Source organism: Fundulus heteroclitus, chromosome 5, assembly GCF_011125445.2.
Source record: "Fundulus heteroclitus isolate FHET01 chromosome 5, MU-UCD_Fhet_4.1, whole genome shotgun sequence".
NCBI lineage: Eukaryota > Metazoa > Chordata > Actinopteri > Cyprinodontiformes > Fundulidae > Fundulus > Fundulus heteroclitus.
The window spans coordinates 16,000,689-16,019,273 of NC_046365.1; the positions used below are offsets into that span (position 1 = coordinate 16,000,689).

The 18,585-nt window shown below is 39.6% G+C and overlaps 2 protein-coding genes across 2 annotated transcripts; both read right to left on the bottom strand.

Moving 5' to 3' along the window:
• Positions 1–717: 717 nt before the first annotated feature.
• On the bottom strand, positions 718–13,559 carry si:dkey-162b23.4 (sodium/hydrogen exchanger 9B2). Its single transcript, XM_036136999.1, has 13 exons — positions 13,402–13,559; positions 10,727–10,970; positions 10,223–10,424; positions 9,707–9,877; positions 7,767–7,909; positions 6,942–7,069; positions 5,957–6,132; positions 5,328–5,434; positions 4,272–4,421; positions 3,933–4,041; positions 2,621–2,757; positions 2,276–2,459; positions 718–1,772 (listed from the first exon to the last, which is right to left on the bottom strand). The coding sequence occupies exons 2-13, from the start codon at positions 10,859–10,861 to the stop codon at positions 1,711–1,713; spliced, it is 1,704 nt and encodes a 567-aa protein (XP_035992892.1). The 5' UTR covers positions 10,862–10,970; positions 13,402–13,559; the 3' UTR covers positions 718–1,710.
• Positions 13,560–13,645: 86 nt separating this feature from the next.
• bdh2 (3-hydroxybutyrate dehydrogenase, type 2) lies at positions 13,646–17,113 on the bottom strand (the record flags this gene model as incomplete). Its single annotated transcript, XM_036137014.1, is given in 7 exon segments — positions 13,646–14,980; positions 15,123–15,215; positions 15,472–15,530; positions 15,895–16,008; positions 16,185–16,245; positions 16,596–16,704; positions 17,052–17,113. Coding segments are annotated over 7 exon segments (552 nt in total), but the record flags the coding sequence as incomplete, so codon positions are not given.
• Between the last annotated feature and the right edge of the window lie 1,472 nt (positions 17,114–18,585).

The following is an 18,585-nucleotide window of genomic DNA, read 5'->3' on the forward strand; positions in this document are numbered from 1 at the left end:
ACCCTCGATCCAATGCATAGGAGAGTAATACTCCACTTTCAGAAACCTTTTCCAGAAACTAGGATCATTTGCAAGGGGTTTTCTTCACTCCTTATGTCTCCAAAATCATTTGGTAGGGAAGCATCATTTTACATAGTATCCCAAACCTATAGGATGGGGATAACATGATGGTGTTAAATATTTCAAATTGGTTGAATTGATTTTGGTTGTTCCAAGGTAAAAATTCAAAAACAAACAAAAATATACTCAGGAATTTTTTTTTACTGAGAACAGATTGTAAGTTTGACAGAAAAGAGACTGTTCTGCGTGTGCAACACAAAGCATTTTTGGGGACACAATGGGTGAGCTTAAATTATTAAGCATAAATGATTCAACAAATAGAAGCGTCTTTAGAAAATAGGGTAATTTAAGACTAATTAGAGAAAGTGGTCCTTTTGTGGCACACATTGAACCTCGTTATATTTGCATGCTGAGTTAGTAAAACCTGCTAGTAGAGTTTATGCTGAAGTCAGAAAAATGTTCAGGCCACAAGCATGTTCAAGATCAGGGAGCACAAATCATTCGCTGCTATTTGCTAGATTTCTGAAATAAAACAGCACTGATCTGAAATCCACTGCATTATAACTAGGATTGAATTTGCATTTATACATCGATCTATATGATTAGACAATATTGGATTGGTTTGTATATTTCTGGTTATAAATTAGACTTGTCTTGTAAAGTGCCACAAAATCACATTTTATTGTAAATTGGTGTCATGAATAAACCAAACTGGATTGAAATTCATCAAGACATACAAGGGAAAAACAAACAAATCCACATATCAAAGGAAAATAAAGATTTCACCACATTCTTGGTTATAAAAAAAGACAACTTTATTCCAAATTTGTTTGATACAAATCTAATGTGAAATGCATAATAAATAGTGTCAAAACTAAAATGTATCATTCATGCCATAAAAATCTAAAATTAAAAACAAAGTACACTGCATATTTCTGTAGTAAAAAACAAAGAAAACATTCATGTAAAATTTGTTCATAAAGTATACAAACCCATAAAACGTGATGTGGGATCTTAGACCACACCGTGAACATGGTCATCGATACTGTAGGAGTTTAAGCAGCATTCTGTATGAATCTAAAGTGGAAAATCAAGATCTCCTGAGTTTTTGTAAACTAAATTAAACATCCTGACACAGCTAATTACATAAAAATCATACAAAAACAACACAAAGCACTAAAATGAAAACAATAGATCTAAAAAATACGGATTCTGGATGTCTGTTCCAAGCATCCCACGCACCCCTTCTTAAAGAACATCCTTATACCTTATATTAAGCGCTACGTTTTTCAGTCTACCATAAATTGTCAACCAAATTTGGTAAAATTAAAATCACTATATACTTTGAATATGACAAAAAATGTTTTTTCTTTACAAAAACGTAAACTATTTTTTTTGCTTTATGTATATATGGAAGATCTAACTAAATGCTCACTTGAAGCTAGACACAGAAGCAGCTGTGGTATAAAGTTCATCCCAGCATGACATTGCACACAGGACATGGGAAATGTGTTCAGAGCTCGGAGGCCGGGAAACCACCTGCTGCTATAAATACAGCCTGATCAGCAGTTGAGCAACAAGGGAGCCACTCAGTGGCTAAAGAGCAGCTGAAACAACTGAGGTCCGAGTCCTTTTTATTATATCAAGATGTCAGAGTGTACTCTCGAAGGTGACAGGAGCTTCAGTGTCATCTTCACCTCCTGCCGTAGTGCCTAAGAGAGCAGATGGGAAAGTTGGTAGAGACTATATAAGTAGAGCCTGGATGACGCTTACAGTTTTCATCTAAAAGAAAGTGAAGCTAAAGGACAAGCATACAACTAAAGGAAGCATAGATCTATCTATCTATCTATCTATATATAGAGAAAGAGAGAGAAAGAAAGATATATCTAGATAGATAGATAGATAGATAGATAGATAGATAGATAGATAGATAGATAGATAGATATTACCAACAGGGACCCCAACAGGGATAAGCGTGTAGGATAGATGGCTGGATGAAACAATACAGGGAATCTAGTGCTATGCAAATTCTTGCTTGTGCGAACAAAGCTGTCACAAAGGTGACATATGGGAAGCATGGGACTAATATTCACCACTGGGAGGAAGCTATGTGACACAAGATCACGCCGGGGTTTTAGGAGCCGAATTGAATTTTCAAAGACCAGATTTTACCCACCTAAGAAAAATGCTGATAAATTGGGTTTGACTCGCTCACCACAGGCTGAGGTCTTTGGTTTCTGCAGCAGGCGAGGCCCGCAGAGCCCAATAATCAGAGCCCCTACCGGGGCCGTGAGAAGGATGGCGAGCACGGCCACAGTCAGCACGTCCATGCCGTACTTCTGCAGCTTCTCGTCATCCTTTGTTCTGGCCATGTCTAAAGCTGTGGAGCCTATTGCTGCCTGAGGAAGACAAAGACACGCTGTGATTCGTCCCTTAGTCTGTAACCTTGTCAGTGCATGTAGCTTTAATTTGTTGTTTGTACGAGTCTGCAGAAGCACACAATAAAAAAAAAAATCCTCAACTGAGAAGTTTTCCGACACATATCTCAGCACTGACTCACCTGCACTGTTGCTTTGGGCATCCATGCGAGAGCGACAAAAAGTTTTTCCTTTAAGTTGAAGCCCGCACGCAGCACGCACACAAAGGTGAAGAGTATTCTAACCAGCAAAGCAATGAGCAGGGTCGCAATACCCAGACCTGTGAGGACACAGACAAGAGTTATTTAAGGTTATCACAAAAGAAAGCAAACCTCCTTTAGGTTTGATTGAGCCAAACTTTACGAGCCCCTTGAAATTTTTCACAATTTGCCACATTAACACCACAACCTTCATTGGATTTTATTGGGATTTTGTGTGTTAGATGAACACATACAAGTGCACAAATGCAAAGGAAAAATAATGCATGGTTTTCCTATTTCTTTTTTTTTTTCCAACCAGAGATCCAAAAGGTGTGGGGTGGCATGTCTAATCAGCCACCCGAGTCAATACTTTTACCTTTTGCAGCAGTTTTGGCTGCAAGTCTTTTGGGGTACGTCCAAACCAACATTGCACATCTAGAGACGGATGTTTTTGCCCATTTGTCTTGCCACAGATTTTTAATTGGATTTAGGTCTGGACTTTGACTGGGCCACTCAAACAATGTTTTAAAGGTAAACCATTCCATTATAACTCTGACTGCATGTTTACGATTGTTGCTGGAAGATGAACCTCCGCCCTGCTTTCAAGTCCTCTGCAGCCACAAAGGAGTTTTCATGTAGAATTGACCTTTATTTTTGCTCCAACCATGCTCCCATCAACTCTGACCAGCTTTCCTGTCCCTGCAGAAATAAAGAAGTCCCACAGCATGACTGATACTTTAGTGTCGGGACAATTTGTTAGGGATGATGTGCAGTGTTATTCTCCAGCGCAGCATTTTGAATGCATGCCAAAATTTTCAGTTTTTTCATTTCCTTATATCCAAAAGCAAGTCACGCTTTTTCTTGTAAAACATCTTAAAAACCATGAATATTTTCATAACATTCCTACAAAACCCATTGAAGTTTGTAGTTGTCATTTCGCAAAATGTGAAGAAGTTTAGAGAATACAAATATTTTCTAAGCCACTGTCCACACTTGCAAAACACAAAAATAGTATATTTAGGTTGCAAGAATCAGACGCATTGTGTGTGAGATCCAAAAAGAGTTGCTGGAGGTAGCTGGACGTCAGTGACGACATGTACAGCGACTTTGATATTTGCAGGACATGTGAAAGCACTCGCAACCCTCATGTCTTGTTTGGTTATGCAAATTTATTTACATACATTCATGCAGTCACATTTGAATTTTTCACAATGATGACACTGTTATTATGAAGGCGTATGTGTATCCGCCTCACCAACTGCAAGTCCCTCCAGCTCAGAGACTCGAATCTCCGCCCCTATCAGTCCGAACAGCAGGGGCTGAAACACGTCCCACGCCCACCCAACCACTTCCTCCACACGTGCCTTTTTGACACGGGGAAGAAAAAACAAAAATAAAAATAAGAATTAGCACAGAGCAAAAATATTGGTGCAATAACCTGTACACTGTACTGATAATCAGCATGTTTGTCCACAAATTGCATTCCCGCTATGTTAACCTAACATATATTCTCCTCCAAATCTGGATGACATCCAACTAAAAGTGGTAAAAGCAGGCTTTGCATTTTTACTATGGCTTTTGCCCATTTTATTACCTTTTCTGCTCCCCAGCCAAGGCCGGCCAGGAATGCCAACACCAGGGTGCAGAGGCCCCCGGAGCCTGGAAAGCCTGCCACTCCGCTGCCAAACACAGCGAAGACAGACAGACCCAGCACCAGGAAGGAACGCTTCATCACTAGGTGCTTCTGCAAGAGAAAGTTACGGATAGAAAAACAGAGCAATGAAATGCAATCGAGAAACATGATTTATTTATCACAAAAGAGGTAAGAGAGGTAGGCAAGATTCAGTCGGCCGACCAGTCTCTTTAAGACTCTGAAGCATCAATGACTATGAATATTAGAGCTTCAGTATCATATAGAATTATACAATTTTAACCTCTGAGGTGATTGTGCAACGGTCTTGTCAAAGGCTTAGCTTACTGAGCTTTGGTTGGCACTTCACGCTCTGCCAAGTAAAGATGATCAGGAATAAGAACAAGTAAAGGGATAGTTCAAGATTTTCAAGTGAGGTTAAAACACAGTTAATATCTGACTTGCAGTAGATTCATCTCACAAAGCCTTTGTTCAATATAAATCCTGATTTATAGAAAAATCTAATTTCCTCAACATCAAATCTAAGCTGCATAATGATGGGTACCGGCACAGTTGATAAGGTGATAAACGCAAGATAGACTTTAAATTACGCAACCTTTCATATTCCCTTCATGCCTCTGTCATCTAACTGATCCTAAATCAATAAATGCATAAATAAACGCTTCATCTGTCAAAGCCCGGATCTGTCATAGTCCTACACAGTAGTTGTGGCTAGAATGACCAACTAGGAAGAAATGTGGTGTGACATCACAAGAAAATACAGAAAAGTTAGACTAAAATCTGTAAAAACAACAACAACAACAAAAACAGCCTTCACTTAAACTGCTAGAATAATTTTGTGTTTGATGCCAACTTATTTTTCTAGTGAGTAGTTGCTAAGGCTTTACATGTCCTATTTCAACAGCAGGTAAGGTATTAAGTTTAACCTTTTAGCAGAAGCTTACTTCAAACATCCTGACCTATCCCTTACAGAAAGGCTAGCAGCATGAGATTACATGCCTGGTCAACACTGGGGAAGTACTGGATGAGGAAGCCGAGGAGGATCCCAGCAACCATCCCTCCTGCGACCTCCAGGACGCCTCGCAGGATGTTATACCAAGTGGATCCTGGAAGGAAAAACATTGCAAGTAAATCAAGCAGTAAATTACTCAATAAAAAACAAAACTAAAAAAAAACGCTGAGAAAAGGCTGGAATTTACATTGATGTTCTAAAATGAATTTGTTGAATAGGAAACCCCTTCAAAGAGAAATAAAACCCCTAACGGCAGGATCTTGACACTGTGATCAGTTGACTGATAAATAATAATATTTAAAATATGAGATCTTTAAAATGATTTTTTTATTTTTCATTTGAGATATACAGTCATCTGATTAAAATTGAAATTTGCTCATTTCTAATAATCATTTCTAATAATCTGCACACCTAAACCTTCTATGGTGCTGCTTTACACCCTCTACTGTCCCTATGATAAACTGCAAGCAAGTATTAAGTTTTTTTTTTTTTTTTTTCCCTCAGTGTGATTCTAATTATTGACCTACCTGCTGCGTCCCCCCTGGAGAAAAAGCAGGCGTTTTGTTTCAAAAGGCACAAGACTGAATTATTATACTGTGGGAAACACACAGAGTACCTGTGGCGAAGGCCATGCCCAAGCATGTGGTGAACCCTGTAATGGCGAGAATGTCGTCGATGCTCCCAGCGGCCATCAGCAGGGTGGGAATGCCCTGTTCCACGCCGTATCCGTCCTTCTGCAGCAGCAGCATCGAGGGCACCACCACGGCTGGAGACACGGCACCCAGAACAAAGCTGCAGGAAACATGGGTTTACGGTTGCAACAATGGAACACATTGAAACGTTCGCCTGTTCTGCCCTGGAAACCACAGAATCTGATACGAAAGAAAAAGGTTTTTTTTTGGGACTGAAGGAGACAAGCTACATGGGATGTTCTTGGATTTCTTACAAAGAGTGAAAACAAACAAAAACAGACATCTCAAAACTAAGACACTGCAAGAGCAGATAAGAACATTTATTATATTCCCAACCAGGGGAACAGTTCAATACTGATTCTAAAGCACAGCGCCTTGAAAAGGTATCGATACTCCTGAAAACTTTCCTAATTTTGTCACTTCTCAACTACAAACTTCACCGAACTGGGAGTTCATTTGACAGAAAAAGACAAGGAAGTGAATAACTGTGAAGTGGAAGAAAATTTCTACAATGTTTTCAAAATTCAAATAATTCAGCTGGTTGAACTGGATTTTATTTAGTGGTATCAGATAAAGAGGGGCTGAATACAACCCCACGGCTCACTTTTCTAGCCAGGATCTCAGGTCAGATGAGACAACAACTTGATCTTCTTGGCCAAATGCAAGTAAACGAACGCTGCCCCATCACCCTGAACTCACCACCCCCACTGTGAAAACATGGCGGTGGCAGGATCCTGCTGTGTAAATTATGTTCTTTAAGAGTAGTTGGTCAGAGTTGTTGCTATGAAGATGGATGTAGCTAAATACAAGGTAGTGACGACTTCTGCAAGGCATTGTATTCTAGTTTTACTTGCAACTTCTTACTGTTAATAGACAGATATGAATGAACGTGAAAGCATTGCATTTTACCCAAGAATGAAGCCCCACTCCCAAGGCAAGCCCATGAGGAAGTGAGATATCAGTGCTGTGGTGCAGGCCTCCATCAGGCACGGCCCAGCTGCCACACGTGCACAGACGCCTTTGAGCTTCCTCAGAGCCTGGCGGTGGAAATGTACACGTTGCACTCATCTATGACTTTTATGAGCATCAAAAAGCATCAAAAAGCACACTAGGAGTTTTACAAACACAATATACACTGCAAAAACGGAACTTAAAATAAGTAAAATGTTCTTAAAATGTGTGTATTTGTCCTTGATTTGAGCAGGTAAATAAGATGATTTGCCAATGGAACAAGATTTTTGCACTTAAAATAGGAACAACTCATCTCCATCATCTTATATCAAGTGCAGGATGTCTAATTAACTTATTTTAGGGGTCAAAATACTCATTCCATTGGCAAATAATCTTATTTACCTGCTCAAATCAAGGACAAATACACTAACTTTAAGAACATTTTACTTATTTTTAGATCAGTTTTTGCAGTGTACTAAGTAACTTATTAGAACATTTAAAATGAGTCGATAACTTCCTAAATCTCCGCTTAACTACAAGGCATTCATTAATTACCATTGAGCTCCAAACTTACAGTTTGTCATTTAGGGGGAAAATCTAAACACTGTAAAAACTGAATAAGTTGAAAAAAAAATTTGCTTTGGTCAGTTGTAAAAACAATCTGCCATGTGGAGGCTCAAAGAACCCCATTTTTTTTAGAGCTAAAACTATTTATAGTTGTTTTATTTCTTAACACTTGTGTTCAGCTGAACCACTGAACATCGCTGTGAAAACTATTCATACCTTAGGATCCAACCCCAGGCCAGCTCTGGCCAGGATGACAGCCAGAGCAATGTTTCTCAGAGAAGATGACCACCTGAAGTTAATGTACACCCCGTCTGTTACAACCGGGATGTTTCTCAGCAGAAAGCCCATCAGCAGCATACCTGCAGTCCGGCGGAGAGAGTTGGAAAGAGGAAAAAGAGGTCTTTAGTTTTAACATTAAATGCTGTTTATTTTTCCCCTTTGGGGTTCTGTTTCACACAAAACAAATGAAGTGGAAGGATTCAATTTAGATCTGGCTGGAAAAGTCCAGATATTTAGGAGATCAACAAAAAGAAAGCTATTCCAAATGTCTGAACCAATGAAAGCAGATAAACGGATCAAATGAGAGAAGCTTAACATAGGGGCAATAAACCGGTTTATATCAAGACATCAGGATCGGTCAGTCAAAAGGTGGTGGTAGAGGTGCTGTCAGATAAATACAACATGATGGCTGCAATTATTTATTCTGTGCTGAGATTAATGATTCAAAATAACCCAGAATAAATAAGTCCCATTATCGATTATGCATTCTGAGACATGAAATGACTGATATACATTCTGGAGCTAACTGGGCCTTAACAGCAGAACACAATCATAAGAGAAAACCAAGACCTGAGGGTTGTGGTTCACCTCACATACCAAACAGGGTCCATAATATTGGAGCGCGGCCCTTCTCTGAATTTCAGATAGTAAAAATAAAAAACTCATCATGAAACTGACTACTGTAAAAAAAAAAAAGAAAAAAAGATGGCTGTACATTTCTAGCTATTTTTGAGAAATTAAAATGTCCACGTAATTCTTTTATGTATGTTTGTTGTTGTTTTTCTTTTATCTTCCCTGTCATATACTTTGATGTAACAGTTATTAGAAAATAACATAAACAACAAGCACATTGCATGGATCACAAGCGATGCACCGAGAAATTTGCTTTTGGAAATCTCAAAACTAGTGCAGGTAACTGATATTTATACTAGATAATGCTAATTGTGCTAATGGATGATGTTAAAAACAGTTTATCCATCCCCTGTGAAATTACTGTGCCACTGTTTTTAAAATAATAGGAAAATCCTGTGTTAGTGCAGAGCTGTGTAACAGCAACTCCTCGGTTAATGATCATTGTAACAGGAAGGTTTCTTGAGGCTCTTGTTGAGCTACAATGAAGGATGGATGTATGAATGAAAGAGCTCATGCCACGCATCTAACATTTAGGAGCTTTTTCCATCACACATATTACTTGTACACAGCTGTTTGTTTTGGATGGATCTTGTAGAAAAAAACATCTTGTGATGCATGTCTATGTTTTGGTATATATTATGCATGTATATAGCTATTATGTATGTGGAAATTCTTGTAATGCAGTTGGCTGTTTTGGGAACAATTGTTTATTTTTTTGCCATATGTATTTTAACATTAAGGCAATTAAAATTAATTAATATATATATATATATATATATATATATATATATATATATATATATATATATATATATATATATATATATATATATATATAATTTTGAATGCTTTTAATTATCATTCTACAAGGGAGCACAAATGTGGCTAAAAATGGTTATCAACAGATCAGGGGTTTAAGTAAAAGTCATCAGTTGGAAATCAGCCAAAAAATCTCGATACGATCCACGTTTTAACACAAAAGAATTCATATTTGACAATAAAATGACGATTAAAAACTTCTTGATTATTGGTCTTACTTTATTCTGAGCAAAAACATAATTCTGCCAAATCTGTAATCTTGGAGGAAACATCACTTTTTTAAAAATAATTTCCTAATAATGGGTAAATACTCAAGTTTTACAGAGAGATCTTTAGCAAGCAGGCGTTTAAACAGTAGGAATCACTCGTTCAGGGACCAGTGAAAAGAAATCGATGCCCTAATGTCAACACTTTCTCTACCTTACCGAGGAGCGGTGGAAATGGCGGAAGTTTAGGCAGCCGGATGAGGGCGACTACTTTGCCACCGATGAGCGCGCAGATGAAGAGTATGGTGATGCCAAAAAGGTTCCCTCCAGGAAGACATTCGTCCTCCGTGATGGACCAAACAACCCCAAAGAGCACAGCTGCCAAGAGAACTGAAGAGGCAACAGAGGACAGACGTTCATTTAAAGACCTATGATCCATGTTGCCAACTCTGTAAACATGAAGTTAATTTTGTTGTTTTTTTTGTTTTTGAAAAACAGAAAGAGGAATGGTGGGGAAAAAAAAACCTACATGTTAGATAATATTTGGTTTTTAATTCTGTATTTTCAATGCACGTCCAAATATGACGGTCATACATGCGTAGTTCCAGTAATTCAAATTATTACCGTTTCCCGTAGAAAACAAAAGTGCAAAAACTCAAAGTTAACGTAACATATCAATTACATAACTATCCAATAGAAAAAAATTATAAAAACAAGTAAATCCTCGTGGGTTACCTTTGGTAATAAGAGAGGCAAGGAGGCCTCGTGGCGGACAAGGGCAGAACTTGCGGAGCAGCGGACAACAGACCACGGGTGGGTCTGTGTTGGTGCCAGCATCCACCACAGGGTTTCGGGGGATAAAATAGGTGGTTTCCTCTGTTAAGTTTGGAGTGGAGCAGCGTCGTACCACCACCTGGATCTGGTTCATGTTCAGATGCTTTAAAGGAAGGCAAGGAGGAAAAGAATGTCAATAAGACACCAGATAAAGACTTCAGAGACCTGACCACTTTATAAAAAGGCTGAAATTTGTGACATTTCCATCAGTCACTATTGCATGCAAATAATTGATATATTTACTACAGAGCACTGCTTATTATAAGTTTATGAATTGTTTATTACTTATACAAATGTTAATAAATTAGAAAGCAAAAGGACATTCCTCAAAGAAGTCTTTCTTTTATAAGAATGATTCAGTCGAGGATGTCGGTTCAAATCCTCGCTTTTTCTTCTAGGTTTTACCTCAACATGATTTGCAGCAGGAAGAGCGATTTTCTCCAGCATTGGGCTGGGAACAGGACTGGGTGCTGGACTGTGTGTAGGGCTCAGCTCGGTTTTTGCAGGTTTCTGGGGGGTGTCCTCCGTTGTTGTAGCCATTGTACTGCTGAGTCTTTCGCTTCTTTATCACAGCAGCTCAAACTGACGGTTGAGTTCAGCTAATTTATTCACCTTCACTTCCGAGCATCCAGCCTCTCCCCTCAGGCTCCTTTTCATACATTGTATGTTTTGAAAAAAGCACAAAAACAGAAGGAAAAAGGAGTTAATGCAGCTTGTGCAGAAGCTAACGTAAAATGTTAATTCCTATGCCATTTACACATTTTATTATAAACAAGCCACTAGCTAGACTTTTCTACAAAATCAAACTCATTTACAATTCAGTTTTTTTGTTTTTTTACTTAACAGAACAAAATTGCATGGTCAATGCTTTTAGCTATATATTGGTAAATCATTATCTAATCAAGGTAAACTATACCCTTTCAAAAACAACTTGCACACGCTTCTTGCGACATGCCACAAAGCAATAATCGGCACAAAGCATTTTTCTTGTGTTTTCACCCAATATTTCCGTGATTTAGATGATCAAACACAAGAAAGCAGTTTGTGAAGAGGATCATAGCGGACGGGAATGGCCAGACTTTGTTTACAAAGAACATCCGTAATCGTTTTGCGCCAAGTTGTTGATGTTTCCAGAGGGGCACTTTCATGAAAAATGATTAGCGGGCAGAAAGGGTTGTAATGCTCCAAATCCTACCCAGTCAGCATCAACAGGCCTCCATGTACACATCAACTCTATATCATCACCCTCATTCCAGTCCACAGACATAAGGAGGGGGAATAAAAAAGTTGCATCGCTCAGCAGCGGTCAGAAGAGAAGTTGTCTAGGTAAGCTAAAATCTGAGACTGCATGCAAAGTGGCTGCAAAATACCTGAGACTGGGTTTTGCAATTAAGAATAGACAAACAAGCTGTAAATGTTTGTTCTAGAAGATGCAAGAGCATCCAAAGACAAATGCAGGCCACACTTTTCAGATTTTTGTTTGTTGAAGTTGTTGAAACCCTGATTTGATTTTCCTTTCTCTTGATAAAGTACCACCTTGTATTGGCGAGCCACCTAAAGTTCCTGTAAAATTTGTTGTAGTTGTGGTTGTAACAAGGCAACATATCAAAATCTTCAACAGGGAATTTACATACTTTTGCGAGAAATAATACGTTTTTTGGCACTGCATTGTATTTGTTGATTACATTGGTTTATTAAGGAAAGGAAAAAATATTCACCCACAGCAAGTCGCAAAAGCTGCACCTTTTGTAACTCAAAAGAAGCTTAAAAACTGCAGGCTCCACTTTGAAGTCCAGTCACCCATAAACCGCAGTGTTTACTATGGTCAGCTCCGATCCTATGCCTTGTGTGATGTCATGAATCAAAATACACACAGAAGAGAATTAGTTTTTGTTTTTCTTCACCTTTTTTTTAATAAACTTTGTGGTCAAATCTTGCGGTAGAAATATACTTTATTACACAGCTGTGTCTTACTGTCAGTGCATAATTGTTGCAGAGGAATAAAAGGGAAAAAAAAAAAACATCCAAAAAAAACTGAAACTACACAGCTGAATAGGGCATTGATTCCCTTAGATAGGAAATGTTTTGACCAACCTGTATAATCTGATTGAATTTGACTTTGGAAAGTGCTTTGAGATGACATGTTCTATGAATTGGCGCTGCATAAATACAATTGAATTGAACTGAAGTAACCTTTGAAATTGTAAATAGTTTACAATGGGTGTGGCGTTACAGCTTGATATAAAACCACCCTTTAAATAGGGGCTGTACAAAAACGGGCAGCTTTAGCGCTACTCCAATGTTTTGATAGCTGCTTAGGGGCAACAGACGTCGGATAATCCAATTGTGAATAAACCACTAATGAATGCTTTACAGCTTGGCCATATGGCACACCTAGCTAGCGTTAGCCCGGGCAGGCTGCAATGAAGACAGGTAGTACCAGCTGGTACAATTTAGTACAATGCAGTTAGCATGCTAGCTCACTAAAGACATATCTGCTGCTACTCGCTGCCCGGTCGTGTGTGTGTGTGTACTCTACATTTGTTTGTGTAGTGGTGTAGGGTCAGCGTGCACAGCGGTCTGGTCACCCCGCAATAACAGCAACTGTGAGCGGTTGAAGGTCTCGCACATGGACTGGCTCTACACCGGTCACCATGGATCCGTTACCGGACGCGCATTCGTCTCAACTGTCTCTGCATTTTTCATAAAAAGTAGTTTGTGTAACTATCTTGCTGCATTCTCCACAGTTTACAGGGTGATGGCGCGTCAGTAGTGACAGCGCCGTGACGTCCCCAACACGCGCTTCCGCGTGCTGAAATAAGCGCCGCTCACGAGTTTCTTACAGAGGAGCGATGAACGTACCAAAACCAATCAACAGACACGACTTTAGAGACTAAAGCTAGTCTAACGAGGTGAATCCGGTCCCGTATCGTGCGCCTTTCTCGGCGGCTCCGTACAGTGAGACCCTTCGGTCCCATTCTGAAGTCGCGGTGGCGGTGAACGGAGACCCTCCTCCTCTGGCCTGGCTGTCAGTCAGGACCCCTGGAAATAAGCATGATTGGAGAAAAGAAGCGGCTCACCTCGTATCGTAAACGCACGCATGGCTTGCAGTGACAGCGCCCGTGGTTGCGCTGTGGCACAAACACCAGCTGGGCACTGGGAATGAGGCGGATTAGCGATGGACGCACAGGCAAACGCTGTGTATATATAGAGCGGACGCGTGCTGGAGGTGGGGGAGTGGGAGGAATAACCATTCATCTTTTCGTTTACGTTTTACGCCGTTAGCGCCAGGGATATTCTTCTGACAAACCAAGGGCGAAAATGTTTTTTTTTTTAATTTAATACCCATTTCAGAGTTTAGTTTATTATTATTGTTTTTACATAACAGTTGCTTTACAATGAAACCAAAAGAGCGCTCCAATAACTCCTGTAACTTGATAATGCTTATTTACTAAATGCTTCAGATTCATCGTTTTTTTTTTATTAAATATTACAGTACAGCAAACTATCTTATAAGAATTGTATGTGACAGAAGATTTTGTTTAGTGGTAGTATGGAATGTATATTTTTTAAAAAAATAATACAAATAAATATCTGAAAGGTTTGCCATGTGTTTCCAACAGTTTTCGCTCTGATGATACCCCTAAATGAAAATAAATGCGACTACAACACCAGGGTAGATTAGTCTCTAGAAAGAACATTCATGACCAAACAGCCCCACGAAGACCAGGGAACACAACAGACAGGTCAGAAATCAAAGTTTGGGAAAGGTTTAAAGCAGGATTAGATTATAATACTAGAAATCAAACTTTGAAAATCTCAAATACATTTCACTCCATCACCCAAAGCTGGAAAGTTTGTTAGCAATTGTTATTGAATTTGTTTATTACAGAAACCGTACCAAAACTAGGCAAGAGCATTAATTACAGAAGCAACCAAGAGTTCCATCGTAACTCTGGAGGAGCTGCAGAGACCCACAGCTCAGATGGAAGAATCCATCAAGAAGACAACAATTAGTTGTGCACTTCACAAATCTATCTTTTCTGAAAATCTTTAAAGGTCCTCTGGTGAGATGATTGAACTTTTTATCCTACATGCAAAACAGTGTTTGGAGGAAAACCGACAGCCACAGTTAAACACGGTGGTGGCAGCATCATGCTGTGAGAAGGCTTTTCCTCAACATGGACAGGCCAACTACTCAGTTATTTGGCAGATGGATGGAGATGAACAGCAATAGCTACAAAGAAATGTTTTGGGTAAAAAAAAAAATCAGGGGTAGAAATTTCAGCCTCCACATGCGCAGAGCTGAAGCAGACAGACAATCTCGAAAAGCTTTGCAGTAAAAACCATATATCCTTTCACAGTTATGAACCTTTGTGTAAAAAATATATTAGAGCTTGTGATCAGCATCAAAAAGGGAAAAGGTTCCAGAAGGATGACTAGTTTTGCAAGGCTACATTTGCGATGTTTAACAGTGAGGACAGACATTCAGGGCTTAGACATGCACAATTACAAAATATTTTTCTAATTATCCAGACTTCTTAATTTTGATTTGAAGCTTTCCTCAATTTACTGGATTATCACTAAGAGAAGGTGACAGGCCCTTCACAGTCTCCATCCTCCATCAATGATGTGTTCCGTTCCAGTGACATAGGCTGACTGTGAAGGAGAGGGAAACAAACCACAGGTGGATCATATTACCACACAAACACACACGTTTATCTCCCTGATAATGCTATTCTTCAAGTACAGACACCACAGAGACATTGTAACTCAGTGTGCCACTTCTGACGAGACTCACCTCGTCTGAAGCCAGGTACACGCAGAGGTGTCCCACCTCTTCAGCAGTGCACATCCTGCCTGTTTTCTGTCGGGCCATAAAATCCTTGTAAGCCTAAGGAGGGATAAGAGTTGTATTTATTAACTTTAACAGCCAGTCATTGGGTTTCCTCTTGTAAAACCCGAGATAATGTGCATAATATCTCAGGTGGCCATTCCATCTGATGTCTATCCAATTTGTGGTTTCTCTTTTGCGAATTATTGTACGGTGTCCTTGAGTGACCTTAAAGGCTCCTTCAAGTAAAATGCATTATTATTTGCATATCATTTAGATAAACACTGAGAAAATATCAGTCAGGGGTCTACCGTACTTGTTCTGGGTCAGGCTGGGCCTGGATCCTAGCCCTCAAGGATGGTGTATCAACAGTCCCTGAGAAAATGCGCAACAGAGCAGGTCAGACATTGGCTGGAAATGTTCCTACTATGCACCATGAACTTTTTAACTGACTGGAGGATACTGATTATGAAGGTCTGCTGCACAAAGAACACTATAGATAAGCACAAGATTGCACTTACTTTCAGCAAGTGTCTTTGATGTGACAGACAGCAGGGTTACACACTTATGTACATAAAAAGCCGGGGGTGTGATTGTACAATAAAAGGCTTGTGGTTTCTAAGAACACTATCACACTTGCTCTCAATTACGAGAATAGAACATTTCAAGAGTAACAACTGAAATTCAAAGCAATAACAATGTTTTGTTTTTGTTTTTTTTCCCAGTATTCTACACTGACCAGGACAAACACAGTTGCACCGAATGCCTTGCTCGATGAAATCGGCAGCTATGGATTTGGTGAGGCCAATCACAGCAGCTTTGGAGGTGCTGTAGACGCAGCGCTTCACAACACCTGCAAGCAGAAAGCACAGGTCATTCACGCTCTGGTGCCCACAAAGACGCAAAGCAACAGACGGAGATAAGAAGATTATAAAGAATGTTCATACTTCAGTGGCTTTAAGCAGCGGCCTGAAGTCTTTTTATGTTTCACAGTTGATACAATGCAGAGGATATTTTTAAAAATTTTACCTTTTATGCTTGAAGCAACAGAAGCCATGTTAATAATGTTTCCAGACTTTTTTTCCAACATCTAGAGTGACAAAAATAAATAAAAAAATAAATCAATAACCTATAAAGAGTGGGCTTCCATTTTAAGTAATCAAAAAGTTTGCAGATGTGCTTCACTCTTTGAAAAATAAATTCCTTCAAGATGCCATTTTATTTGGTTTGTGGCTAATTGAGTGGCTGGATTAGTAGCTGGATTAGTAGCTGGACAGTCACAGTTCATCATGTCACAGGCTCAGAGTAATACAGCTAATCCTAACAGACAAAGGTTGAGAACAACTTTAAAAGGTGTCTCTTATTGTTCCACCCCATTCTGTACACTGTTCCCTCAGCAGCGAAGTATGTTAAGAACACGGCGGCGTGAGGAAGAGTCACCTTAGGCAGGAAAGCCTTGCACATGAGGTACATGCTTCGCACGTTCACATTCATGGTGAAGTCCCAGTCAGCTTCGTCACAGTCCAAGATGGTGCCATGGTGCACGAACCTGTAAACAAGCAGCCACAATGGACTTGTTTGCAATAGAAAAAAAAAAAAAACGTTCCTTTGGTCTCATGGCTGAAGCTGTGAGCAGGACATCTATATCAAATACATAGACGTGATTAAAAATGAGTTTCCTCTTAGGGAATATAACTACCATAAAAAAGTGCCACTGGATATTTGGTAAGGAGATTGAGAAAAGGTCAAATAAAGGCTGTACCCCCTGGTGGAGAGCTGTTGAAAGTGTAGCTCAAAAAAACCCGTAAACATCTTTTCAGTGGAGGTAAAATTAATTTGTTTTCCACATTTAAGATATTACGTTCACCGATTAACAGCATAAGGACGCTAACGTACCCTGCAACGTTGAACAGCACATCAACGTGGTCATGTTCCTTCGCCAGAGCTTCCACTTGGTCCTTCTTAGTCACATCCACCACTTTAGTCCGGATCCCTGGTCAGAGAAACATTAAGAAAAGGCTTACAATGTTTTTGGGCACTCACTGGCCACTTTATTAGGTACACCTGTCCAACTGCTCGTTAACACAAATTTCTAATCAGCCAAATGACATGGCAGACCCCTCAATGCATTTAGGCATGCAGACACGGTCAAGACGATCTGCTGCAGGTCAAACTGAGCTTCAGAATGGGGAAGAAATGTGGTTTAAATTACTTTGAACGTGGCATAGTTATTGGTGTCAGACGGGCTGGTCTGAGTATTTCAGAAACTGCTGATCATCTAGGATTTTCACGCACAACCGTCTCTAGAGAGAATATCCAGTGAGCGGCAGATCTGTGGGCGCCGATGCCTTGTTGATGCCAGAGGTCAGAGGAGAATAGCCAGACTAGTTTGAGCTGATAGAAAGGCAACAGTAACTCAAATAACCACTCGTTACAACCAAGATATACAGAGGAGCGTTTCTGAACGCGCAACACGTCGAACCTTGAGGCGGATGGGCTAAAGCAGCAGGCGACCACAGCGGGTGCCACTCCTGTCAGCTAAGAACAGGAAACCGAGGCGACAATTCCCACAGGCTCAGCAAAATTGGACAATAGAAGACTGGAAAAACGTTGCCTGGTGTAATGAGTCTCCATTTCTGCTGTGACATTCGGATGGTGGGGTCAGAATCTGGGGCAGAGTAACAGAAGCAAGGTTGCACAGTACCCCCTTGCTTGTGCTAAATCTCACTGCCGAAAATGTAACTAATTAAATGGCACTAAAACTTGAACCCTAAAAGATGCGCATGTCTCTCAGTTGTATCTGAACTAAATCTAAAAGAAATTATTACTGCAATTTGAATTACTAAGAAACTATTTACTCCATAAATATTGTGCTGACATTATAGGCTGACATGATGAGTTCTAATTAGCTTTGTTGGAGTAAAACAGAACATTAGCAAAAAATATTAACCTGGTAAAGTAGCTGTAGTGTAAATCTAGGAAGACAAAATGATCCAAAGTCTGAGCAAGGAAGACTTAAGAGGATGCAGACACATTTAACACAATTTTTCAATAGAAGTCTATGATAAGGTGGAGTGGATTATTTGCTTTTGAGGCCTTTAGTACAATTATTAAGACACTGTTGTGGAGGACACCTTTAGTTGGGTATGCTGAATAAATTGTTGATGTATTGTTTAAAGTGTGGCAGTAGGAAGAAAAACAATTGTTAGCCAAAACTGTGAAATGTAGGAGCTGTCGTCAGATTTAGGCAGGATACCAAAAAAACTTTATGAAGCATTTAATTACCAAACGTTTCCCTGTAAATAAGTGCATACATTTAAATCCTTAGACCCGTCTAACACGTAAACGAGTCCATTTCATTGTTGGTTATTTAGTGACCAATAATGTTTTGTACATGGCATCAAGTGTTGCAGATTGAAAAAATAAATAA

Bases quoted from the DNA above. Each gene is read 5' to 3' on its own strand.
- si:dkey-162b23.4 (XM_036136999.1), bottom strand. From the start codon at position 10,861: ATGGCTACAACAACGGAGGACACCCCCCAGAAACCTGCAAAAACCGAG. The intron at 10,425-10,726 runs GTAAAACCTAGA...CTTCCTTTAAAG, and splicing joins CTGCTGCAAATCATGTTGAG to CATCTGAACATGAACCAGAT. The intron at 4,422-5,327 runs GCATGTAATCTC...TTTCTCTTGCAG, and splicing joins ACTTCCCCAGTGTTGACCAG to AAGCACCTAGTGATGAAGCG.